Source organism: Mchenga conophoros, linkage group LG13, assembly GCF_057382185.1.
Source record: "Mchenga conophoros isolate Kocher_MC1m ecotype Shallow Benthic linkage group LG13, M_conophoros_male_GT1.1, whole genome shotgun sequence".
NCBI lineage: Eukaryota > Metazoa > Chordata > Actinopteri > Cichliformes > Cichlidae > Mchenga > Mchenga conophoros.
The window spans coordinates 16827017-16855014 of NC_140538.1; the positions used below are offsets into that span (position 1 = coordinate 16827017).

The window sequence follows — 27998 nt, forward strand, 5'->3', positions numbered from 1 at the left end:
ATTCATGCAGCGGGCCTGTATTGATGTATTAATCTGTCTGTCACAGACCACTTTATGTAGTCATTTAGAAGTAATTTTGATGTAATTATCTTATATTATTTTGCAATTATGCGCAAGAAATTGGATTAAAATAAGGGAATGAGGTCAGTGAGCATGATTCAGCTGCATTTTTAAGAGAAATATGTACAATGTAATAATGGCAGGAAGGCTCTTAACTCATGGCATGCAATGAAAAGCATGATTATTCACATTACTCCAGATGAGAAATATAAGAAGTTATAATAAGAACTATATAATAAATTATCCTGTAAGGTTCATACACAGGTATACCAGAGGCCTAAGATGAGTCAGCAGTTTTGTGTGATTTTTTTGTTTTTGTTTTTTTAAAGTGTAGCGACAGATCCCAACAACAAAAAGGTCTCGTTCATCAGAGAGGATGGCGAGCAAGTGCACCAACTGTATTTTATAGAGAATGTGGTCTCATCTTGAAAGACAGAGGGGTAAATCTTTAAGAAAGGATGATACCGTCTTCTGGTAGAGAAACTGGGTTGGAAGATATGGGGGAAAGACAGATGAAGGGGTGGAGGGACTGATCAGAGGGGTGCCAGACACAAAGAGGCCAGGCCATGGCCAGTGGCACGCGATGGGCAGATTAACCAGCGTTTCCTCCCCTAACTGAAGCATTAGGACACCTGACTGAGTCCCGCCAATGGCAGCCAGCCAAGGATTTGTTGGGGGGGGAGACAAGCTGAGGCTCGCCTTTCAGCACTCAGGCTCTGCAACTGCACAAAGACGGGCGGGGTGGTTTTCGCTTGGGGGGGGGGGGGGGGGGGGGGGGGGGGCGGAATAAGGGGTGATGGGCTGGTGGCTTGGAGTTGGGAGGGGGGCCTACAAGCCTAACCCCTCACCATCTGCTGAACAGGCTAAGTGAGGACAGGGGTAGGGCCAGAGTGCGGGTGGAGTATGTGAGCGCGTGCATGGAAACTACGCGTGTATCTGCATGCACGCACCTGTTAGTGTGTCAGTGGGCGGGTGAGTGGGATGGCAGATGGACAGGGCATACTCCTGGCACTACAGCTTCAGTGTTAGTCATCCCAAATTAAGGAGTATCCCCCCTTCCCCCACATTCCTAACCCCTGCTACCTAATACACAGTGCCAGCCAATTCTTTATGTTTTGCTCAGTTTGATTAAGACATCCATGATTAGAGACATTATGAGCTGGGTGAGAGGGTGTGTGAACAGCTTAGCCATGCGGCTCTTTACTGTAATCAAAGCCAAACAGATGCAGTCTCATTGGTCCCCACGCCACTCAGCAATATCTCATATTCTGACATTGCAGACACATTTTATCCAAGTTTCATCTTGAGCAAAATGCAGCAGAAATATGGATATATTTATACACACACACACACACACACCACTGCTGCCCCAGACAACACATCTTCATACCATAATTTGATAATCCCCCTACCAACCCCCTTGTTGTTTGCCTGAATTTACTCTCACACATTGTGATCTGTTTATCCCCCCCCCCCCCCCAATTTAGGGGGAAAAAAAAAAAAAAAAAAAAAAAAAAAAAAAGGGGGTCAGAGTGGCAGACAGTTCAGTCTTGCTGAGCAGTAATCTGAAAAAAAAAAATGCCTGTAATCCTCCATACAGAGCCCTTCTGGAGACCGTGGTTATATGTGGAGGTGTAGCCTCGTCTCAGTTTAGCAGCCATGTGTCTGACCAAGCCTGACACGCAACTAGGTCCTTACAGCTGCCAGGACACACACTGAGAGATGAGGCACAGTAAAGCTGCCCCCGGTCACTCACTGGAATAATTATGCTTTTTTTTTTTCCCCCATACAATGCCGAGGTGGCGCAGGTCACTGAACTTAATCATCTCTGTGTTGGTACAAGTGACATAAATGAGAGCCAATGAAATCATGGTTTATGATCATGCTATTATAAATTTAGAGTGGGCACAGTACACCAACTGGCACTCTTTCTGAAAGTTGAGATGATCAGACTAAAACAACGCTCACTGATAACTCTTTACTTGGAAACAACAAAAGTGACAGTATGAGTGTATTAGCTTTTATTTTGGTGGCACTCATTTTTAGAGAGAACACGTGATTTCTCCCAGGAGACTTCTACAACGACGAAGTGGCACTGGTACTCCTGAAAGAAATGGCAAATTAGTACATTTAACTACTATGCAATTTGAAAATATTTTTTTTAAAAAGGGGGGGGGGAGGGGTTAGTGGGGTTATGATGCATTTACCCCCCCCGGTGTGTTATGCACCACCCAGTTCTTGAACTTGCCTTGCGTCTAGACTGGAAAGCACATGGCTCGCTGTCCGCAGCAGCGTGGTTTCTGCTGCACACAGTCTGCCCCAGCAGCATGTCCAGAATGTACTTTATTCCCGCAACTACCTGCAGAAAACATCACCACCTATTCGTATATTTTAACTGAAAATTGGGTTGTGACTTCTGATGAAGTTTTACCTGAATTTTAGCCGATGTTATCGCCACAGTTTTATAAGCGAACATCTCTCCTGCGTTGACTTTGTTGAATTCAGCCACAGCAAAGTGAGCTGCCGTCAAAACCCTGGTGTCGTTAACCGGAACACGTCGGGGCTCCCCGGTCATGGTTTGTTCGGCGGCCGAAGCACAAACAAAAACAAAAAACCAGGCAAACATCCTGAATCAAAACATGTGGGTTCAAAGTTTATAAAAGAACGTCTAGGCTCTGAGTGCCTAACTTCGCATTATATGCCGGGTTAAAACTTGCTCGGTAAACGCACACCTGCGTCCAATCTGCTGATTAACTGAACGTAAAAGAGACACGCGCCACTCAGAACAGTAGATTCGGTGTTGCGCGGCAACCACGTTGCTGAGCTACCGAGAAACACAAGCTACTACAGACTAAAAAAAATATATATACAATGAATTTAAGAACTAATGGCATGTTTATTATTTAAAACAACAATGTCACTGCTATAAAGACAAAGTATCAGTGATTATTTGAATATATGAAGGGTGACAAGGGGGGAAAAAAATAACAGAAACGCCAATAAAAGGGACAAAACCCCATTCTTCTTAAAGTTATTCACTCATTTTGTGTTTTGATCATGTGGGTAAGCCTAAAATCTTTCACAGGTGTTTCTCCTCAGATCTCTCCCTTGAATCTGCAGGTCTGGATCAACTTGATCCTTATTTTCACAAGCTGACAAGAGATTTTATATTAGAACTACTGACTTCTATTTTTAACATTCTCCTTTCAAACAATGAGATCTCTGTCATATGGAAATCTGCCTATGTTTTCCTTTTATTAGAAGGAAATTACCAATCAGTTACAGGCCAATTTTAGCAACGGTGTTTTAGCAAAGGTTTTCCAAAGACTTATCAATGAACAACTAACTGTTTTCCAACATTAGTCAAGTTTTAGAAAGCAGCACAGCAAAATAACAGCTGTTGTTAATGTGGTGAATGTATAATGGTGCAATGGACTGCACAAAACATTGTGCTGTTCTTTTTTGTGATCTGTTTTGACACAATTGATCATGACACCTAAATGGACAACCCAACATTGGCTTGTCTGCAAATGCTTAAGTTGGCTTTTACATTACTTGTCAGCTAGAACATAGTACGGCCCCTTTACTGCGTTTTCTTCTTCTTTTCTCCCAGTATCCAGTGAAGTTCCCGAGGGCTCTATATTAGCACCACTCCTCTCTTTCTCTATGCAACTAACATTAGTGAAAAATGTTGCATTTTCTTTTATGCTTATATGACTCCTTGAGTCATATAAGCCCTCAAATTTCTGATGCTTGTTAAATGAAGGCAAATCCAATGTGGTGATGTTCTCAAATAGCAAAGAGTTAACAAATTTGCCTAAAATCAAAACCACTCAAGGGGGTAAAATTGAAACGGTCACAATTTAGGCAAGTATTTAGGCATCATTACAGATCAAAAAATGTCTTTTAAACCCAAGCTGAAAAGCTTGTGACCAAGCTGAAATATAATCAAGTTTCTTTTAGGAATAAATCTTATTTCTTGCTCCTCGTGTGGAAACACCTGATTTCTGCAACTTTTTTTGTGATGGTGAGGTGTTCTTTATGACCAGTACCATTGTTCTTTATGTTTTATTATTAGCTTGGAAATCATGGACATCACTGCTTGGGCTAGTTATACACCCAGTGCACCTATGTCACTTTATCCTGGAATAATCTACAAAAGGAGCTGAAACAATCAGAACTGAGGGAGTTAAAATCAATTTTAAAGGACCAAGTTGCTCTTGTAATGATCTGTTATTGTGTATGTTTAAAGATATTAGTGTTTGCCATTTTTATCTTTGTTATATTGTTATATATTTCTCTTGCCCTCTTTGCCAGGTCTCTCTAATAACATTTACCTAGGTAGATCAAGGATATATACATAACCAAGCTGAATGATAGTCTCTTGTGCAACATTTTACTGGTGTGGTAAGCAATTTTAGTTTAAAGACTGCAGGGTCAGTTACTGGTTTCAAAAACTACTAAACACAAATTGTCAAACTCCTCTTAGGCCACATACAGCCCAGTGTGATTGCAAGTGAGACCAACCAGTAAAATATTGCATTAAAAAAACAGTATTCCAATGTTTTTTCCAATTTGTTTGAACAAGTAAATACTAAAAATGTAAAAATAAATTAATAAATTAATACATTTAAAAAAATAAAGTTTTAAAAAGAAAAGAAAAATCAATAAAACCAACCCCCAAATGTAAGACACCCTTTATCCCACTCCTCTCAGTTTATGTTATTGCATAAGCCACAAAATATTGACATTTGGAGCTTTTATACCTAAACAAGAACATTATTTTATGTCTTTACTAATACTTTCCATATAGGTAAACTTCTATGTAGTAAAACTGGCAATACAAAATGAATAAAAGTGTTTTTTATTGAAAAATTGAAGCAGGTAATGACTGCACGAAGTTATTACAATTTACAAAGCTATGCAGTGGGCCAAACTTAACCAGTTTCTAGCCTCTGGGTCGCATATCTGACGTGACTGTACTAAATCATTTACACAACAAGGTTATTAAAACGCAGCCTCACCCAGGCACAGAAAATTCCTTGAAATGGGGATATCAAAGAGCATTGCTGTAAATCCATCCTCAAAACTTTGAAGTCTGTGTGAGAAAGGGTACAAGCAACTTTAAAGGGGTTGCAGGGTTACCATGTTAAATACAATATCGGATGGAAACACTGCAAAATAACGCAAAGCACACCTTGCCCAACCCGAAGCCTGGCAGCAGCATGTTCATGCTATGGAAACGCTTCTATGCCGCAGACCCTGTAAGGGTTTGTGAAGGTAGATGGATCCAAAGGATCAAAATATGGGTAGTAAAATATGCTTTTTTTGGTAACAGGACAATTTTAAACATAATTTTGTATCCTTTTGCAAAGGTGTGTTTTAAAACCGAATCTATTTCTACACAATTCAGCCTGAATCTACTGCCAACTGTGACAAAAACACACAATAAATTATTTTCCTTAGTTTCCCAGCCTTATCACACACACACACATACAGACACACACACGCAATGTAAACATGAACTCTCACATAATTAGGCTTGCAGTAAGTCACCAAATTAAGATGAGAACAATATCAGCTAAATTGTAAGATGTGTTTATTTGTAATATGAATGGACATTCTAGGGGTTTTATAAATCTTATCATGTAATGTGACATAGTTTTTGAGTTAACTGCAGACAAATATTGAGAAATGTCGACTCATAGTTGCAGAGTCACATTCATGAGAGGATCTTTGCCCAGAGAGTAGTGTGGTGCTGTAGAAGACATTGGGAGGGGGGCATAAATGGACATAAACTACAGCGTTTGTGAGTTGCATTTAAAGATATTACCAAATTAATACCAAAATGTAAAAAAAATATTCCTTTGTTTCACTGTGAACTTCCCACAAGGCTGCGGTAATCCAAAATGTTGAGACAGTGTGTAGTGTGGGTGGGAAAACAGCATACTGAAGGTGGGTGCTGAGTTTATTTCACAGAAGCAAATGATCTTTTCAAGGCCAATATGAAAAGGATAAATAACTGAATTAGTACTGCAACTAACCAGTGTTCCTATTTCCAGTTTATCTGCCGATTATCTCCCTGTTAATCAATAAAGGTTTTTTCTTGATAAAATATCCGAAGATGGTAAAATAGTAAAGGGAACAGAACGTGGAAAATCCCGACAACCAAAAACATGAAACCAGATAAAGAAAACCAGAAAAGTGGCATCTTTTCTTGTTAAATAAATGATTTAAATGACGAATTGCTTAACAAAATGACTGCAGAGTGATTTTCCTCTTGAACAACCAACCTCTTATTCCTGTCAGCTCTACATATATTGTATTAAGGTTCACTCAAAACCCAATCTATCATTTAATGAATCTCTTCTCCTCCTTTTGAAGGAGAAAATGTTTTGCAGCTGAACTTTAAAAAGCTTTTAAAACTTGAAAATACTTCAGCAATTAGTCTCCAGAAAGAAATCATCCTGAATCAAAAGCAAACATATAAAGTTAGGATGTTGTGTAAAATGTAAATGAAGCAGTTATTTTCAGAGCATTTAAATACTCTAATTGTAAATAGCATAAAAGATAACATTTGAAGGTGAGAGCAAAAAAAAGGGAATAAAAAAAATGTATTTGATGCCGGCAACATATTTGTTTAGATAGAACAAGGTTGTGTAATGTTTAAAAATAACCACTGGCTGGAACATATCACAGCTAATCAGGTTAAACAGTAACACGACTGGGTGAAAAATTAACATGCCAGAGAGGCTGACGATTTTCAGAAGTAAACATGTGGAGGGGTTTACCGTCCCATGAAAGAGTACTCAGAAATTTTTAAAAATTAAATTTATAACTCAATTTAAACTTGCAAAGAATTCCCACATCTATGGTTCTCAGATAGCATCTCACAGGCAAGTAAATAGTGCACTTACTCACATTTTATTTATTCGTACACGCACTGTTCACTTTGTTAGGTTCAATTGCTTGTTAAGGCAAATATCTATCTAACAACTCAGTGCATTTAGACATGTAAACGCCATGATCAAGATGACCTGTTGAAATTAAACGGACTATCAGAAAAGTGATTTGAGTGATTCTTTACTTAAGATGGTTGTTGGTGCCAGATGGGTCTGAGTGTTTCAGAAACTGCTGATCTGCTGGGATTTTCCCACACAATCACTCCTAGGGTTTATAGCAAATAGTCTAAAAAAGAAAAAAAAAGAAAATATTCAGGGAGCAGCAGCTCTGTGTGAAAATACCTTGTTGATGCCAGAGGTCAGGAGAATGGCCCGACTGCTTCAAGCTTATAATTAGGACACAGTAACTCAAATAACCACTCGTTATAACCAAGGTACGCATACCATGGTTATAACGAGCATCTCTGAACACACAACAGTCTGAAATCTGAAAGAGATGCGAACCATGTCCGTCCCATGACCACAGCGTTACCCATCTTCTGATAGCTACTTGCAGCATTTCACAATGCTTAAATAATCTAAAACTATTTTCTTTTTTGAACATGGGAATGAGTTCACTGTACTCAAATCATGTCCACAGTCACCAGAGCTCAATCCACATCATGGATTTACAGACAGCACATCTGCAGCGACTGAGTGATGCTATCGTGCCAATATGGATGAAAACCTCAGAGCAAATTTTCCAGCACCTCGTTGAATCTATGCAAAGAATTAAGACAGCTCTTAAGGCAATGCAGTACTAGTGTGCTGTACTTAATAAAATCACCAATCAATGCATACTATGACATAGCAGCATGACATGAGTGACAGATATAAACATAAATGGCAATCATCTGAAGAGGCACATTAGCATTTTAAAAGTGTGGCTTTTTTTCATGTTTCCTTGCTTTGTTATTTGGCATGTGATTAAGGAAACACATGAAAAAGACAAGATAAATAAATGTGTACATTCCCCTGATACACGCCATGTTAAACCATTAAAAAAATTAAATAACTCACAGACTGTAGAGAGAACTCTATGTATAAGGACAAGGCCTAAAACCAGTATCACATAGCTGTGATCTCGGGGTACTCAGAAGGTCCTGCATCAGAAAACAGATATAATTCTGTAGTGGAAATCGCTGCATGGGTGCAAGAACACTTTTGAAAAACTGCATTTACCTTCTCATTGATTGCACTTTGTCCCTACAACAAATGCAAGTTAAAAGCTTCATCATCATCTGATGACAGAAAACATAATACAAACATAATATAAACATGAAATAGAGCTCATTTAAGATGGACAGACACAAAGAGGAACTCTTTCATGTGGTTTATCCAAAGTTTTTTGTTTTTAAAAATCATGGACAAAACATCCTTGAGACTAAAGGAGAGGGACCATCTGGCTTGTCAACAGCCTTGGGTATGGAGAGGCTTTAGTGAACATGGGACATTTAACTTGCACATCTGTGAAGGCACCATTATTGCTAACGATGTACAGAGCTTTTACAGCAACATATGCCGCCATCTACATTATGTGTTTTTCAAGGATGGAGGCTGATTCCCAGTGACCCATTGAATTAGCCAAAAAGAATCAAACTTTAAGCAGTTAAAAGAGCAGAAGGGGTGATACAGCACTGGTGGTTATCACAGTGTTGACATTTAAATGTGTTGCTGGTATTAAATAAAAAAATGTGCATATGTTATATGCACAAATAAAATACATGCCTTCAATGTTAAACAATTCAAAACTCTCTCAATAAATGCATTCTGTTTAAGCTGCCAATAACAGTCGAGCATGATTAGATTTAACCTGGCCAGCACCACCACAGTGAATGCATAATCCTGACAACAAAGCACAGAGGTGGCAGTGTGATGATCCTGGGTTGCATGAATGCAAAAGGTGTTGGGGAAATGCCGTTTAGATGGTGCCATGAATCGATAAACCTCACACGCTTCTGTTGGTCTACAGAAAACAAGCAGATGACGCATATTCAAGCACCCTAACGGTCCAAAGCGGACGGTTAAATTCATGAGAAGAAAAGTGAGAACTTTGACCTGGCAAGTGTGCGCTCTGCATGAATCCACCAGAATGCTTATGGAGAGGAAAACAGAGCAACACAACCTCTTAAGCAAAGAGCAACTGAACAAGAAGAAATCTGTCATCAAGAATAAAGATGGACATAAAAAGTACTAAAGAAAAACGGAACTGTTGCCAAATGTGTGCTGACCTTAAAATAAGTTTCTGCTGTGGAGTTTTACAAGGAAACTTTTTTTTAATAGAGCAGATATCCTACCTCTCATTGTCAAATTTTGCCATAAGACTTTAAAAGTAGTTAAAAATAGTCACGCAGCAGCGGAAGCAGCTCTTTTAAGAGTACATGATCATATTTTAGCACCACCAGCTTACATGTCAGCGCGTCACTAATGGTGACGGGTTAGCTAGCTGGTTTAGTTAGAGGTAACTCTGACTAAACCGTTTTATGTAGACATTTTATTGTATGCAAAATGCTATTCTGTAAAGCTGTGAAAGAAAAGGAAGTGTGTTAAAAATTCGCTATGAAACTTAAAGGAGTGGAAGTATGTGAATTAATGAAATAAATGTAAACAAACTTTTTCAAAACTGTTTAACGACGGTCTCGTGACAAGTTTGAGAAGTTGTTTTTTAATATATATGTTTGTGCGACATTAAACTCTTGGTGGCACAAAGCAGGCCTTTGTGCTTCTCCTGACATATTAAGCCCAAGTACGCTTATTTGTTCATTCCCAACAAACCTCATCAAAACGGTAGAAACCACAAAACGCAATGGGGCGGCTGCCATCGATTCTTTACTGCTCTTCTTCTTTCCTCCTTTTTTTTTATTTTTATTTTTTACGGCAGCTGAGGTTGTTCAGTGATGACGCGACGAATCCTACTTCCGGGTCTAAAGTAGTCTGCGTTTAATATGGCTTTTGTGTTGTTAACATGTTTAATGTTATGTATTTTCTTCTATTTGATCTCAAAAAGCTCCTAAAACAGTCAGTGATCACTGCTGACCTCCCTCGGCTTTTATTACCACTAATCATTTATTTAAGCTCAGTTTTTAAAACCTTAGGATGTAACTACAGCCCAGCCCATGCAGCAGTATATGAATGACTAACCTCGTATTGTGGATGGATTATCTCAGTTGTTCTCCTGGCTGAAGTTTGGTCCTTTTACAGCATCCTGCCATGCGATTACATTTGTTTCTGACCACCGAGAACACTCACGTTAACCTTTATCGAGTGGAAAAAAAGTTAGCTTGTTTATATTATGCTAACATAGCTGTGTCGCTAGCGGTCACGTAGCACATCATTATATACCAGCTAGCCCAACTTCAGTAACCCCACAAGCGTCACTGCTGTTTAGTTTTCTGTCTTCATTTATGCTGGAAGTGATAACAGAGCTGTACGTTTTAATTTGTTTCCAAAACCCCGCAGTCAGGACATGCTATATTGTATTTAGATAGAAGCTAGCGAGCTAACTCCCTGCTAACTTCTAACTCCGTTAAATGTCATAAATTCCGTTTTCATGGATGCCTGGATGTTAAACTCAATTGTTACACCTGGTAGAGCAGAACGCTGATCATTTTATTAAAGATGAAAGACTTTAGACAGTTTTTCAACTCTCAGTAATGCCACAGTGATCGTTTGATATATGGACCTGCAGCGGAGTTTAGACCCAGACACGGCTAGTGACGTCAGACTGAACAACCAGATTGGCAATTGCTGCTTTACCACCCCCTACCGGTCTGAGCGTGAACTGCCTTTCCTTAAGCTGCTGAGGCCAGGTGGATTTGTCTAAATGTGATCGCGAAATCTCTCCCGAATTGAATATTTCTCCATAATACACGCACCAATAAGATTAATATAGCGACTGATAAATGAAGATGTTTAGGCAGTTTTGAAGGACTATAAAAGCAATTAACCTGACCAAAACAGTTTGATGCAGAATTGAAAAGTACAGATTTGGCAATATAATGCGATTTGGGTGATTACAGTGTCTCTCTCTCTCTCCTCCTTGTGTTTTGGAGGATTAGACTACACCTGAGCTTATCAGCCTGCTTGTAAAAATGTGTAAAAATCTTACAAATGTTAAGAGCAACTGCTAATAGTATATTGTAGTTTAATATGCATAACAGACATAAATGAAGGTCTAATGGGTCAAGTTATGGTCAATATCCACATGATTAAAATATTTGCAGTATTTGTTCACCTCAGTTTACTGCTTTTGATACTAGATTTGAACGGGAGATTTAATTTAAAAAAAAAAAAGATCTTTAAACTTAAAGCACAAAGAATATGGGAGTCTGAAAACATTCCCCATCTTTCAAGTATTTTTCACCCTTTCGAGATTTAGATTCAGTTTTCAAAACTACATCCCCATTAAGGTCATTCTAATGTTTTAGATGCTGCATCTGGAAATTAATTCAAAGAAAAATATGTGAACGTGCTGTAATTGATATATTATAAATAGAGGGGGGGGGGAAAAAAAGATACTGTTTTTTTTTTTTTTTATTCAAAACAAAAATATAAACCACACTACACTTTTAAAAAGCCTATTTTCTCATTTGTACATTACATTTTAGTGTTGAACACATTTTAAAAATAACCACATGTGAACAATCAGCACAAAGACAGGGGAACAGTTTGATGATAAAAGGAAAACAGTTTTGATAACTAACGAAGTACTTCAGCTTGCTTTAGGTTCAACAGCATTCAAGATGTAGAAAAAGGATGTGAAGAGTTTAATTAAAAAAACAAAAAACACACACACAAAAAAAACAAACAAAAAAACAAAACAAACTGCTTTGATGGCTCCATAAGAGCAAAACTCATCCAACAAATTATCCTGAAAAACAATCCCTTGGACAATAAAGGAATGTAGTGATGGTTCACCTTTCTTCCTGGTTGGCAAAACCAGTATTGAAAAAAATAAAATAAAAACAAAACAAAAACCAGACAGCAAGAACACAACAGGAACACTTGGATTAAGCTACACATTAGTTGAGTTCACTGTTAAATACTCCTTAAGTTACGTGTAATTAGATTTGTCAGACAACTGTCTGCTTACAAATTTACAATGAGTGTTTTGGCACAGACTGCGGTTGTATCATTTGTAGTATGATATGTGCTCTGCATTAAATTAACAATTCGAAACAGTACATGGGCTGTTTTCACATGTGGCGATATGAAGAACTGGCAAAAAATAACTGCAAAACAGACCGCTGTTCTGTTTACGTCTACAATAAATCATTCATATAATCCATTACTTTTTCCTCTCTTAGTTTATACATAGACAGAGGAACTTTACCCCATTATAAAGAACATCACACTCGAGGTACCATCAGCACATCCTTCAGAATCAGAAAATTAATTCAAGCTGGTCCAGTCAATAGAAAAAAACAACAACCCCAAAACAAAACAAAAAGTGAACAGAGAAATGTGCACCAGCAGTTTTTCCCCCTCGGGTCTTTCTTTTCGACGCGAGATGCAACAGCAGCATGGGTACCAACGTATCTGCCAACACTAACCTCCAAAATGTATTCTTTATTTTTTTTTGTAAAGAAAAAACAACAAAAAAAAAAGTCCACCTGTCCACATGCCATAACACAAATGCACTCTATCCCTCATCGTACCCCAACAGGCTAACTGCACGCCGACCTGCTTTACTTGCTTTGCTTACTTGGATACGATTAACTGCAAGTTGCTACACTTAATAGTTCCTCTTGTGTCCTGATGTTGGGAAATGGAAAAATACAGCGACTAAAAATGAAGAAGCACAAAGTAAAATAAGAATGCAGAAAAGTCTTAAATAAAACTAGTCTTGTGGCTCTTTACAGCTTCTTCAGCTGTGCAAATATTAATGGTTAAATATTAATTAAGAACTTCATTCTGAAATAATCCCTACAGATTCTGTAGAGTCTACAAATCTCATTTATGCGCAAAAGGAACTTAAAAAAAAAAAGTCCCCTACTTTGTGATACTTGACTGTACAAATGACTAGCAGTTATAAAGCATGAACGGCGGCATTGCACGATGTAGGTTAAAAGAAAAGACAACCTACTGAAGCAACACCAGTGTTGACAGATATGTTAGGTAGCGCCACACTGCCCCAGCTGGAGGATGTTTAGGAGAGACGGTGGTCCTACACACAACTCCGTCTTCAATCAGCGTGAAGTCTTGACTTGCTTTGTGTTCCTACAGGGCATCATTCTTGGGAGAGAAGAGAGCTGCCAGGCCCAGAGGTTCATTGTTCACTATATCCTTATCTGGCTTCGGCTTTTTAAAGAGCGATGGAAGATTCCGGATATGAACCTCCTTCCTGAACTGCTGGCACAGAGCTTTCTGTTGGCAGGGGACAGGTAGAGGAAAGGTTAAACACAGCTATCCCAGACCTGCAGGAAAGAATTTCATTAGACTGTCCGGCCCTGTTGAGCTGCTGAACATTTTTCTGCTGCGGCGAACAGAAGATTTACAACACAGCCAGAATCACTCTGCTGAGTAATGACTTGCACTAAAACGCCAGCGTCTATGGTTACTCCTAATGAGCCATCTACAGTCGGATATACTAGAGAAGCACTGCTCTCTAGTGGGGAAATGTAGCATTACCCCAACAGTTCCTGCAATAAGCTTCCTGAACTGGTCTTTTCTCTTCTTTTCTCCAAACTTCTGGGCACTGGGGTCCATGAGCCTGTGGTCATACTGGTCCAGAGCCTCCAAATTGATGTTTGGGATCTGGGTCATCACTCCTCTCAGCTCCATATAGCGAGGCCGCTAACAGGAACACAGACATTTAAAAAGGATACAATATAAGGAAGCAAGATGATATGAAACTTAAATTTTGGGAATGTACACCAGTCTCAAAAACAAGTCAATTTTACTTCATCCCAAAGACAGACATTATTTGTCATGCAAAACTCTCAAATCTTAGCCGATTCCAGCTTTGCAAATTCTTGTTTGTTTTTTTGTAAGTTTACATCTTGAAAAATCTTTCATTCTGATCAAGACTTTTTCACTATAATCTGTCGTTTTATAGGTCAAAGCAGAATATAGACAACAGATTGATTAGTAGTGAAAGTAAAATAAGTCCTCTAAAGGGCAGGGAAAAAAAGAGCAAATATGTAAATATGTCAGATATGTTCAAAATTTGCCTCACCAGGTTTTCATAGATGAGCATTGCCAACTGAGAGAGGGTAGAGCTGCAGACCTCATGCTGCCCATGAACTTGAAGGCCCCTGAGAACGCTGGTAAAGAACCACGTAACAGCTTCAGTAAGAAGATTACCTGCAACAACCTGGAGACAAGAGAAATATAAAGCTATGCAAGACACTTATTCAGCCACCTCCCAGATCAAAGATCGTTAGATTTTAGGGTTGTGTTTGTTAAATTCTGCTTTCATACGGATGCTACCTGACGCCAGTACCAATGTCTTGTGTATTTTGTTTTGTTGACATTTGTTTTTGTTGGTACTCTCCTCTTTTGTTACAGAGAATCAAAGAAGTCTTCATTATACATGAATAACTTGAAGGTACTTTAGCCTTTTGTCACACCATCTTCAAGCACCCAAATGCAAAACTGACAGAAAAACACCAGATTAAAACATGAACGTGAACATTTGGCCTATACTGATGTTAAGCTGATAATTCATCACATCTTTACAAATCCCTTAAATGACATCCATAAATATTGCTATTTAAAATCTTGCAAGGCATTTTTTCGTAACCTCAAAAGGTAAAAATGTAAAAAAATGTACTGTTGATTCCAACCACCGTTTCCTGTGTAAGCCTATAGCACTTCAGTCCTCTGTGCTATAAACCGCCAATGTTACCCAAAAAATCTTACTTAATAAAATCTCCTTAAATACACTAAGCACAGGCTTATGTTTTGGGTCATATATACACACTGTGATGCTGAAATCAATCCTAAACAAATGCACAACTTATTCTTGCTTACGTAGCATTTCATTATAAAGTACAGTCCTCAGGAACCTGTTGTGCATACTTGAGTCCCACATTTAAAGACATCTGGGTTAAATATAGCCAGACAGCTTGTGCATAAAAGCAACGTGTGTGATGAGAGCATCAAAAAGTTGCTGCCTTGTATTTAGGTTAGATTAAATGTGCTACCTGCCGCAGCAGAGTCCAGCAGACCAGTGAAGCAGTGCGATGACAGTTGGTGGCATCCTTCCAGGAAAGTGAGGTAAAGGACAGGGTCAGCAGGGACATGTAGAGGTTCTGAGAAATGAAAAAGAAGCATTACGTTTTTAATAATGTACAACTGTGCTTTCCTCTGAATGATACGTGATGCGTTTTAGGTCGACCTCGTGCTTCAGGAGACATTTCCCCAGCTCTGTCAGCTCCTCTGTGGGCTGAGCAGGAGACGCTGACTGCACTGAATCCATCATCATATCTTCCTCTGCAAGAGCATGTTTCAACAACAACAACAAATTTTAATTAAAAATAAAGAGATACGCCAGAATAAAAATCATCCAGTTAATTCAAATTCTCCAGTTTAACTCTTACCATCCATTTCCTCCTTATTGGCTGCGGGTTCAGATACCTTTCTGGAAATACAGGTCACAGCTAAAACAAAAAGAGACAATTGTGATGTTTTGACAACTGAACTTCCATCTTTAAAAGCTAATCAGACAGCTAAAAAAAACCCCAAACAAACAAACAAACCCACTACATCGACACAAAACCTTGGATATTCATTGCACAATGCACAGTAACCGCAAAAATCCTTAAACTATTTACCTAAGCTGCTATCAATTCACAAAAACCTTCATGTTCAAAAAAGAAGCTCTCTTTGAATTACACTTCAAAATTACCAGCATTTCTGCACTGATGAGTGATCAAACTAAACCAAACTAAAATACATGTTAAGCAGTCACTCACAATGCAGGCTGAAAAAGAGTGTGCACTCTTAAGTTTAGTGTCTTGATTAGATGCTCAATCATCCAGGTAAGGAAATCCCCAAAACCTGATTCTGTTCATGTGGACGTAGCGTTTTCAGTGGGAGAAACTTTCCTTGATTCAGAGATGGTCTTTCCCTTTTTACTGAAAACTCTACATCCAGATGAACAGATTCAACTCTTGGAGGGGATCTTAAATTTCGTACTTTAAATACCACTTTGGCAGCAACGTCCTCAATCAAATATTATCTGCCAATCAGACTTTGTATGACTTTTGTTTATAAGAAGGTACAATTCTCTGCAAACACTTCCACTTTTAGCTTCTTAATTGGAGCACTTGACTCCAGAGAGCTCAGGGAGAAGTCATTAACGCAGAGTTTCACATCTTTTCTGCAGCCCTTCTGTGACTGGCTCCTTGTTTAATAATGCCATAAAAAGTACAACTGTTTGTTATGTATGTATGTATTGTGCTTTTATACTTCTCATAATCTGGATAAACTCAGACATAATCTTATCACTCACCAAAGACAAATCCTACTGGATAGAAAAATCTACCACAAAATGTAGAATTACAGCTTTGCCTTTGTGGCTGAGATTTGCACTTTTCTGATGTGCTCTGAAACCAACATTAGCTCCAAAAGCTCAACTTTCACAACTTGGCAATAGTGCATTAGAATGAACATGTATGCGAGTGGGAAGCGGTACTAAAGACACTACTTACTGAGAAGTTCCAGCACCTCCCTCGTCAGCAGGCGTACTACTTGCTCTTCCAACATCTCCTGGGTCACTTGGGTTTCCTGACAAACCAACTCCTCCTCCTCATGCTCACCACTGAAAAAAAGAAAGAAAAAAAAAAAAAAAAAAAAAAAACACACACACACACACACACACACACACACAAAAGGTGAATTATGAGGAAAAACTAAGCAGTGATTTTTTTTTTTTTTTTCAAACTGCAATTGAGAAATTTCCATTCCAGATAAGAAAAGTCTTCATTATGGTCTATATTTGGGGTATGTGTGTGTTATTTTTGTCTTATGGACTGAAAATTCATTTGATCACAAACACTGTGCCAAAACTTACTTGATAGATGTCCGCTGGTTGATGACCTGCCACCTCATGTTGAGTCTCTGAAGCAGTAATAAGAAACACAGCCATGATATTTAGCACATTTTAGGCTAAAAAGTTTAAAAGAAGAGAACAGTGGGTGTGGAGATCCTGACCTGCAGCATGTAGCCAAACAATGGTCCCAGCAGAGGGCAGAGTAGACTTTCATAGTACTCCTGGGGACAAGACAGCACCAGCTGCCTCAGAAACAGACGTACACTTGTCAAGGAAATGTAAAGTTTACGTAAAGCTTTAGCTCAGTTTTAATTATGTCAGGTCTTGCAGGCCGGTGTGCATCACTGAATTGGAGCATGGAGGAGAAGGGGAAAAGAAGCTGACCAAATCAAATGGAAAAAAAAAAAAAACGCAAATAAGGATATGAATCATTGGGCGAAGTCTGTGATCGGGCACATGGTCGAGGGAGACGAAAGCAGAGCCAGCCATTCCTTCAGCCAACTTGTCGATGTTGTAGAACTCCTGCTGCAGGGACACACCTGCACTTCCCAGGATTTGGTAGCTACATGGATTAAAAACAGCAAAATTGGAGGTAAACTTAATTTAACAACATGTAAGGTATATAAAAAGGCAAGAAAAATTTGGGTTAAAGCTGTCAAAGCCACAGTTCTCACCAGTTATCATATAATGTGCAGAAAAATCCCTGCATGCGCTCTATCATGGTTTTACACACGGGAGAGTCGTAAATATCCAAAAGATGATGAGAGAGACCTGTAGACGGGATGCACTTAAGTTTGACCACAGTCTTTTTTTAAGGTGATTGCCGACTTCTGGTAAAAAGTGTGGACAAAACTCATCTTACCAAGAACCACTTTCTTCTCACTATCCATGATCTCATGAGCTCTGCTGAAGGTCTCACTGAGACGGGCCATGTTCTCAGGCAGGAAAAGACTGTTGTGAGTCCTGCAGTGAGGAATAACAAGAGGGGAAAGTCAATAATCAACATATCAGTACGGTAAAAAGGATAATTAATCATTTTTTACAAATTTCTGTAACATCATGGTATAAGCGCACCTGATTAGTGCTAGTAAATTGGGCATCAAAATCAGAAACTGGGCAGTGCAGGGGTTTCTGTACATGGGAGCTCCAGCAGGAGTGTAGCCCACAACAAAGCCACCAGCCTTGGCCTCCTCCAGGTCTGCAGGCCAGTGTGCCCGCTTCACCACCGCCAATATAGCATACAAACAGAAGCTCAACTAGAGGAGGATTCAATTAAAAAGAAAATACAAAAAAAGGATTAAACAGTTACAAGTTACCTTGTTACAACTAACTACAAGCAATTTTTATCCGTTCTTATAACGCGACTGCCTTTGAAATTTTGTGTCATATCTATCACCAGCATTTTTAGTTTGTCAAATAGTTTTGTTTATCATCAAATAGCTAAAAAAAAAAAAAAAGTTTTTCCATTTGCCACAGCTGCACTCTGTGTTTATTTCTAATCAGCAAATTTAACCATGCTGCGTTAGATTAGGTTAAAAGCCTTGCTACACCTAGTTACAGTCACATAGCTGCTACAAAACCTCAGGGCCTACACCCAGATGGTTTTCAGCTTTGTTTATTAATAAAATATAAACTCCAACGACAAGCCAAAAACTGCGTCAGAATTTGAAATATGAGCTTTTGTGGCTGGTGCAAAAAAAATAAATAAAAAAAATTGGTGACATGGCACATTCTGTCTGGAAAGTTTTTCTTTGCTTACGTAATAAACAACTTACACAACGCAAAAAACAAGTTTCGTCAGTGAGCACACGTCCATGTGCAATGCCTTTAAAAGGTCAAATAACGTCTGTTTCCCTTACGACATTTTGTCATTACACAAAAGTGAGACAAGCAAACCTACAGTGATCTCCAATGGCAGTATCCCTCCACATAAATGAGTTCACGCATATACACTTACTCTGCCTCTATTAATGGCTGCTGTATCTGCATCTTCTTTTTGCTCCGTGACCACCTTATCTGCTCCAATAAAGGACAAGAATGTGTCTGGGTTCCACAACACACTGAAAAACAAAGAAGAGAAAACTATCATTTATCGCTATCGTGTTAAATTTGAGGCACACTGAGAGAATTCAAACTCACTGCCTAATCTCATTTGAAGTCCACTCTGCAACCACTGAGGCCATCAGTTCATCTACAAACGCCTTCTGCTTCTCATAGTCTTTGAACTGGTTACTGATGAGAACCAGAGCTTCCATCAGGGCGCATTTCTCCATGTGAGTGAGTGCGACTCCGCTCGAAAACAGTTCCTTCACATGATTGTAAAACATCTCAAAACAAGGCTGTAGAAAGAAAAAAGGGCATCGTTAAAGACACTGACTTACTTCTATACGGAAAAGTGTACGTCAGAAAGACAAATTATCATTAGCTATTAAGCTAACTGGAATAGAATAGTCCATTACCAGCATATACTGTGGGTAATCCCGGCAGATTTTTATGATGGAAGAACAGGCGTGCCTCCTCACATTCTTCACAGCTCGAGTCCAAGGTGCCTGAAGACATCAGGAGGAGAATACATTTGTTTTCCACAGTTGTCATGAAGATGAAGTAAAAATGACTCCGTGAAGGAAACTTACTTTGGGTTCGTGATCAATTTCAAATGTGACGGCCTTAAAGAGCTGCAGGACAAAACAAAACCATTCAAAATCCACATTATTAAAACAAACTCCTCCAAATGAGCTGAAGGTGTGAATACAAGAAACATCCCCACCGAGCAAAAATATGTGACAGGAGGAACTTTCTGATTGATTTGTGACAAACTACATTCACATAGTAAATGTTATTCAGGAACCAGTAACAGCTCAACTTACCTTGATGAGGACCTGTGGCAGGAAGTGTGGTCTGTGTATGGCCAATGGGAAAAGGGCAGAGACGTTGGTGAGCACACAGGACAAAATGAGCGGGTCTTTGGTTTCGTAGTTCAGCACGGCTTGCAGGAGCTCCATGCTCTGATCAATGGGTAACTTCTATAAGGCAGAAGGAGCAAAAGCCTTCATTATTAGTTTGACTACGATTACTTTTACACTGCTATTTCCATTCTGTTACAGAAAACTTGTTCCTTTACCTCCTCATCCACACTTTTAATGATCTGCGAGACCATGCATTCCATGAAGACCGTCATTGCATCCCACTGGACCACTGAAGGGGACAAGAGGGAACACAGGCCCTCTGCAGTCTTAGCTAGAGAGATGCAAAGGGAGAGGTGCCCATTCACGGCAGATTCAGCCATCAATATGGAAATGAAACTTGTGTTTAAGGTTTTGCTAAGGATGCGCTGCACAAAAAAAAGTTGGCATCAGGGTCAATATCAGCCAATAATATATCAGCCCTTCCCCAATTTTCCCTTAGTGTCCTTAAAAGACTCGAAAGGAAACTGTAAAGCTTATATGTTAGTAGCAATATGAGTTTGCTATTCCCCAAACTGACTGCTCTAGTTTCCCAATTAACTCCAGGCTTAAATTATTGTAATATTATTACGTATTTTACATGATGAATTAACTATCGGCATATGGCCATAAAAATCCCTTCAAGCAGTAAACCAAAATACGTGTGAAAACAGCGATCATTTCCTCTTTGGTATTGTGTCAAAGACTACTTACATGCGTTATCTCCAGTATCTATTGGGCTAGTAATCTGATACTGTAACCATTCTGCTCCTATCCGGAAAGCCTCTAGAGGAACAATGCGGCATGTGCTCCTCAAAACTTCCCCCTGCTGCGCTCGGAAAGCTGCAAAGCACCAAAAGAAACAATGAAAACCATAAAGGTATGCACAAAATAAAAGAGTCAGAACTACTGAAGCAAAACTTGAATCCCCGGTACTTACAATTAAAAAAAGAGTTGAAGTCCTCATCACTGTCAAAGTCCACACGGGAGTACTCGCAGTTTGGGTTATTGTCTCTAGACGGGAACCCAGTCTAAGGAGGGGAAGATGAAAGTTATTAACACTTTGTTTGGCTTTAGGTCACACTGTGAATGATATTGCTGTCACCACGACCTCACCTTAACTAAGTTGGTCATAGAGGCTCTAAGAAATTTGACAGCCATCTTGACAACAGCTGCATCCTTTGAAAGAGCCTCATGTCTGAACAAAGCTCCCCATGTCGCCATGGTTGAGGACTTTAAAAACTGCAGTGAAATAAAGAGAAAAGTCGTTTTCTTTACACGCTGTTCACTCAAATGAAATTTTACTTCAAAAAGGGTCCAATCTTTTTCCTGAGGTATCTCACCTGACTGGAATGCGTAGTGAAGGCTAAAAGGGCTTCCATGTACTTGCTGAGGTTTGCAGGTACTTCAACCTCTACGTCTGAACCCTGGGGAGAAAAGATGAGAAACTGTTACCTATCTTCAATCTTAAAACGAATATCTAAAGTGCTTAAAAATGGCCAAACTTACCACTAATGAGCAAAGCTGACCTCCCAAAGCACACAGGACCTGACAGAGCCTCTTCAGGAAGATGTAACGCCGCTCCACCACCTCCACTGCTCTAGAGGTACACATAGAGGGCTCTGAGTCACGGCTACTTAATGATGATTCTGCGGATTTCTGATATATCGAAAGTCCATCTGCTGTCCTGTAAGCAGACACACAAACCATTAAATTGCAGTAGAAGTGCTAGCATGAAGCCTGCAGAGACGTGGAGAGAAGCAGCTGTACTCACTGGGCTGCAGAAAGAATATACTGGATGGCCACATCATCAAACAGAAGCATGAATGGTTTCCTCTCTTCCAGCTTGCCCTGTGGCAGAATGACAGATTATTAACTGGTAGTAAAAAAAACTATAGCTTACCATAATGTAGTATTACTGGTCTGATCTGCAAGACTACTCTAAATCCCCAAAAGAAAGCCTCTAAATTATCAAAAATAGAGTTATTTTAATAGTAAAATTTCTCAAAGTGTATAAGGATTTTTAAAAAGACAGATTAAACAAATATTTCCCATCTTCAACACTTATTTACTCATTGTATTCCCATTTATCCATGGGGAGGATTGTGTCAAACAAACATCCCGCGTGAAATTTCTGCCAAATCCAACATGCGGTTCTATCTGCTGCGAGGACAAAAGCACCTTCGTCATTTTCTGTGCGTTTCCTAATTTTGACTGAGTTATTGCTGAAATTATAACACTATTAATATGATCATTAGAAATTCTACTCAAAGTTCTATTATGGCAGAAATTTTATGACTCTGTCCAATAAAAGAAAAAAAACAAGTCAGTTATGATGACTGGGATATGAGCTCTATTAACCCTACCTGGAACCTAGAGGAAATGGACTCATGGACTTGTTCAGACTCATACCTTGTTGTCATTGCATGATTCACGTGTCCTGATTAGACTTGTGCATTGCTCATGTAATTATGGTTATAATAGCACAATACATATAAACGTTAAAGCAATTTAACTGCAAAAAACACAATTCTGCAGGACTTATTAGTATATTCAGAGGATCACACTGATGAAAGCTGCTGGGAAAAGAAACTGGAAAAGCTTGTCTGGCAATTCTATCATCTCATAAAAGAAGGTTGCATACAGCAGTGCCTACTTGACAAAGCGAGACAAAATCTCTTGAAAGCCATCATGAATACTGTCCCAGCGACTCACCTTGCGGCTCATAGCAATGAGCAGACACTCCGCTGCCTCGAGCTGCAGCTCCGGCTCACTCAGCAGCAGACACAGAATCTCCAGCAGATGACAGTTTCCGGAGGTTATGTACACCAGAGCGACCCAGTCTATGTAGCCTGCGAGTGTATTCAGCGTAGCCACGGCAACTCGACAGTGAGCTCTCATCTGTGTGGATGAAAAATTATAAGGGGGCAAAGTGAAGTAATCAAGTCGATTAACAAAGTTTAGAATATTAAAGCAGGCACACGCTGACGCTTTCTTACCTGCAGTTCATTTCCAGGAGAACCTTTCTAGATGAAAACAAAAAGAAGACCAATATTGTAAAGTCAGTTTACTCTTCAATTTCTACTTTCTTGCAACACAAATGAGGTCAGGACTCCACTAACCAGTTTACGATAGTCCTCCACATTAATTTGAAGAATGCCCATCATGAAAGTGAAGATGCTTTCCATGTTTTGGGTGAGTGTCTGCTGTATGTCTCTGCGTCGCTGGGTAGGCAACGTCTGGAAGGTGATCACATCCTCAGCCAGCCTCAAAAGGATCAGCATGACCAACTCTGTCTGGGCCTCCTGTGAAAGCAAAGAGGATGTTTTTTTTCCTTGATTTGCTTTTATCTAGCTTTAAATGGCTGTAACAGCAGTTTTAAAGAAGTGATTCGTGACAAATCAGCTTGGATTAATCAGAATCAGAATACTTTATTGATCCCTGGGGGAAATTATTATTATTTTTTTTTTTTTGTTACAGTGCTCCATTTTAAACCAACATTAAGACAAGACAGACAATACGCTAACTAAGAATAGTACAATATATACATATATATACATACATACATACATAAGTCACTTATAAATAAATATTTGGAAAAGAAACATGTGTAGTTGTAGCAGCAAACAGTGTGTTAAGTGGATGCGTTGTACAGGGAGATGGCCACAGGCAGGAATGATTTCCTGTGTCGTTCAGTGGTGCTTTTCGGTAATCTCAGTCTCTCACTGAACGAGCTCCTGTGACTGACCAGCATGTCATGGAGTGGGTGGGAGGTGTTATCCAACATTGTCTTTATCTTGGACAGCATCCGCCTCTCCGACACCACCTTGAGGGAGTCCAGCTCCATCCCCACAACATTGCTGGCCTTACGGATCAGTTTATTAAGTCTGTTGGCATCTGCGACCCTCAGCCTGCTCCCCCAGCATGCAACAGCATAGAGGATCGCACTGGCCACAACAGACTCATAGAAAATCCTCAGCATTTTCTGGCAGATGTTGAAGGACCTCAGTCGCCTCAAAAAATAGAGACGACTCTGGCCCTTCCTGTAAAGTGCTGTGGTGTTTTTAGCCCAGTCCAGTTTATTGTCAATGTGTACTCCAAGGTATTTATAGTCCTCCACAATGTCAACACTGACCCCCTGGATTGAAACAAGGGTCAAGTGTTTCCTGGTCTTCCTGAAGTCCACGATTATCAAGAATGTGTCTGAATGCTCACTTTTCCATAAAAGATGCAATGATAGTTTTATCAAGTCAGACCTAATAACATTTAAGCATCCATGAAAAACATGGTACAAGTTTGACTGCTTGTCATTACATTAAAGGATAAGCACGCACAAGGTAACAAATGCTTACATCTCTCTAGCATTTTAAGTTGTTCACCCCACTGAAAGAAATTATGTTTTAAAGAACGCCCCCATAAATGTGGGGACTGACAGATCTCAGGAAGCCTCAAAGCCATTTGCCGTTTCAGCATGAAAGAGTTGTATACATTTATCAAGCAGCGTATGGTGTTTATATGTGCTCAAGCTTTTTGGAGCACTTTTAATACTTTTTAAAAAAAATATCTGGAAAATATACAGTCTTCAATGTGCTACAGACAAAGTCTGAGTGACATATAGTATTTTATTCATCTGTTACTTAGCACTAATAATGAGGAATCTGTTTCCTTCTACTGCAGCTGTAAGGTTTATAAATGCATTTTGCTAACCAAGTTTCTTAACCTCAGCTTATAAATAAGCACTCTGCCCCCTTGTTCAAATATGAGTTTTTGGAGCTGGCTCCAAAAAGGCAGTATCCAAATAAATGAATGTTGATGTTTTTAAAATGGTATTTTATCTTACTTTATTTTATCTAAGGTGTTAGAAAGAATCTTGTTTGATAGAGTTAGTGTGTTCATCTCTTCTCTGGATAATCAGTTTGGCTTCAAACCAAAGCACGGCACTGACATGTGCATATATGCACTCAAGGAAATAGTCAGTTTGTATAGGGCTAAAAATTCATCTGTCCTCATGTGTTTCATTGATGCCTCTAAGGCTTTTGATCGAGTGAACCACAGAAAACTTTTTGATAAAATGAAGAGACGAGGAGTTCCTCAGTACATCGTGAGGATTCTCTCTTACTGGTACGCTCATCAGAACATGCAGGTTAAATGGGGAAGCAGTATTTCTGCCCCCTTTGGTGTCAGCAATGGTGTTAGACAGGGTGGGATTTTGTCTCCAATTTTATTTAATTTGTATGTTGATGATTTGTCCATACAACTGAGAGCCTGTAACACTGGGTGTATATTAGGTAAAACATTGATAAATCATCTTATGTATGCAGATGACCTGGTTGTTTTTAGTCCAAGCAGTGATGGGTTACAGGATCTTCTTAATGTCTGTACTGAATATGGTGTGCAATATGACATTGAGTACAATGCTGCTAAAAGTGCTGTTTTGATATGTAGAACCAAGCAGGATAAACAGCTAAATTTCCCTTTGTTTAAACTGGCACAAAAAACAAACAATGTAGCATGCAGAAGCTGCATGTTGCATATAATGATGCGATGAGAATCCTTTGCAGGATACCTAGAAGTGGTAGTGCCAGCCAGATGTTTGTAGCTGTGGGTGTTTGGACTTTTAAAGCACTTTTAAGAAAGCTAATGTTCAATTTTAGAGAACGACTGGATGGTTCGAATAACAGTATAATTGTAGCACTTACAGATCCAACAGTGAGTGGTTCCCGTTACTCATCCAGTCTGAGAAAGCACTGGTTAAAGTGTTTGTGTATTTATTGATTTATTTTAAGTAATTGTGTTTTATGTATATTATGGTTTTATATTTTTACAAATGCTTTAGATACTTATTTATATACATATATATATTTAATGGTTTATACCTTGTGTTGGGGGGGGGGGGGGTGTTATGTGTGTGTTTTTTGTCTTGTTTTTATAGACATGAAGTCTGCCAATAAAGATTGAATTGAATTGAAATGACAGTGTGTACTCCACTTCATTTAGGTGCGCTGACACACAACACTGCATTAAAGCAACTGCTTAATCAGTCTACCACATTCCCATAGCTACACATAGGATGTAACTGATTTTCTAAATATACAGCAACCAACTAAAAAAAAACTTTTCTTAAGAATTGTATATCCTTTAATATACTATCACACTTAGATATTATTGTAATATTGCACAAGTACTTTGTTCATCCCTTCAGAGTGGGTATGTATTAATGATAAAAGTAAAACCAAGCTTGATCTGAATGTCTGAAAAGGTCTACAGTTTAGTGATAAAACAAGGAAGCGGAAAGAGGGTTGTTAGGTTCGTATTTGGAAGGTGACGTTATCCCAGTGCCCAAGTTTACATGATGAGGCAATGGGGAAATGAATGAGTAATCCACAACTGGCCCTTATTTGCATGCAAGTTATTCCATTCTCATATTGAATCCATGTTGGCTGAGGAAACAAGTGAGATGAGGAAAAATTGAGCTTCCTGCACCACACAGGTTACTTACTCCTTGGCTAGTGAGAGTCTCCATCTCTTTCAGCATATCTGGCCAATGCTGAGGCCATTCTCTTTTTATCATTTCCACAACTATTCGTGACAGGGCATCTTTGATGTGGCTCTCCTCGTCCAAGATCGAATGAGTACCCTGAAAAGAGACAATAGAAGGCATCAGAGCAGTACAACTGTGAACTGTGAAGTGAAGCGTCTTTCACAAATCACACTTACATTTGATAACAGCTGCATGGCGCACTCCTTCAGGTGGACTTTCTCCTGTTGCTGCATGTCGTTCCATCTGAATCTGCAGGGAGACATTAGCTTTCTGTCAAACATGGATCCCTTATCATGCTTTTTCCCTATTACATTTACCTTAGTCACCTTCAACTTACTTGATGATATGCTCCAGGATTTGCAAACCAAAGTGTCTCACTACTGCTGGCTGGGCTTTGTCAGCTAATTGTAAGCCACATGGGACACACAAGGAGCTCGTCTCTTTAAACTCTTCACAAAACTGAAGAGAAGAAAAAAGAAACCGCGTAATTTTAAAGATTAGGAAATGTTATAAGACTTTAAATGAACAGTTTTGTGAACCCACCACTACCATACACGTGTAATATGTCAGATAGCAACAGCTAATTCACAAACATTCATATAAATACTTGGATAGCAGAATGCTAATCTAGCAGCTAGGGTTAGAGTTATTCTTGGGGGCAGAATTACTAGGAATTGGTTAACTAGCCTCATTAAATCGAGCTCTGTCTTTTCACCATGTGGTTAATGGCATGAATATGAGTCCACAGTGGCTCTGGTGTTGAGGTGATAATTGTGGCATGCCGGCTAGCTCGTAAAGCATATGGCTATCATCATTGCAGGTTAAACCAACATACATGAACCGTATAAACAGCGCTGTTACTAGGAAACTACGTATAATAGCCCAATTTATCTAGCTAAGCCAGTACATTATTCTCCTTTCACAAATGAATGACAAGCTCAGCAAACTTAGCGGCTAGCTAGCAAGCGTTAACGAAGCTACCTTTAGGGCCTCCAGTCGGTAAATTTGACTTGTTTCTGCGTCCATAATCACATTCACAGCTTTCACAAGCTGATCACACATGGCGGCCACCTGGTCAGCCATGACTTCAAGTAGCGTCTAACACACTGTTGAGGCGAAAGCAACTCCCTTATGCAAAGCACCTGCAGTACAGTGAGACGAGCGATACACTCAGTGAGGTACCAACGTGTACAGAATGTGCTGCCGTTGCTTCTCCTGCCGCTACTCGCGCGTTTGAACACTTTGCTCGCCGTTGAGTGGGAATTCTGGGAGTTGTAGTCTAAGATTTTTTTTTTAAAGATCGTCTATATAAATCTAAGCCATCACCTCTGAAACTATTATATTCATTAGCTACTTGAATTAAAAAAAATGTAAAAATGAAGCAAACAGTATGGTTTACTTACAAAACTAAAAAATAAATAAATAAATAAATCAAAGTACAGGAAATGTCTTCATCTCGCATTAGAAGTCATTACATATATGTTTAATGAGACCAGGATGTCTAAGATAACATAAAA

The 27998-nt window shown here is 39.2% G+C and overlaps 2 protein-coding genes across 2 annotated transcripts; both read right to left on the reverse strand.

Annotated features, from left to right (window-relative positions):
- Nucleotides 1–2066: 2066 nt before the first annotated feature.
- On the reverse strand, nt 2067–2841 carry LOC146561057 (cystatin-like). The gene is made up of 3 exons (XM_085243223.1): nt 2492–2841; nt 2309–2419; nt 2067–2164 (listed from the first exon to the last, which is right to left on the reverse strand). The coding sequence occupies exons 1-3, from the start codon at nt 2684–2686 to the stop codon at nt 2075–2077; spliced, it is 396 nt and encodes a 131-aa protein (XP_085099349.1). The 5' UTR covers nt 2687–2841; the 3' UTR covers nt 2067–2074.
- Nucleotides 2842–11511: 8670 nt separating this feature from the next.
- On the reverse strand, nt 11512–27718 carry xpo5 (exportin 5). Its single transcript, XM_085296792.1, has 32 exons — nt 27463–27718; nt 26819–26940; nt 26658–26730; nt 26440–26577; nt 23063–23245; nt 22940–22966; nt 22656–22841; nt 21715–21791; nt 21450–21627; nt 21284–21367; nt 21057–21182; nt 20881–20971; nt 20655–20783; nt 20120–20235; nt 19866–20021; nt 19632–19673; nt 19458–19547; nt 19138–19337; nt 18956–19058; nt 18073–18254; nt 17861–17961; nt 17673–17769; nt 17424–17560; nt 17160–17257; nt 17020–17066; nt 16658–16767; nt 15545–15604; nt 15343–15437; nt 15149–15256; nt 14179–14316; nt 13632–13796; nt 11512–13367 (listed from the first exon to the last, which is right to left on the reverse strand). Exons 1-32 carry the CDS (start codon nt 27562–27564, stop codon nt 13221–13223), a joined length of 3708 nt encoding a protein of 1235 aa, XP_085152918.1. The 5' UTR covers nt 27565–27718; the 3' UTR covers nt 11512–13220.
- Between the last annotated feature and the right edge of the window lie 280 nt (nt 27719–27998).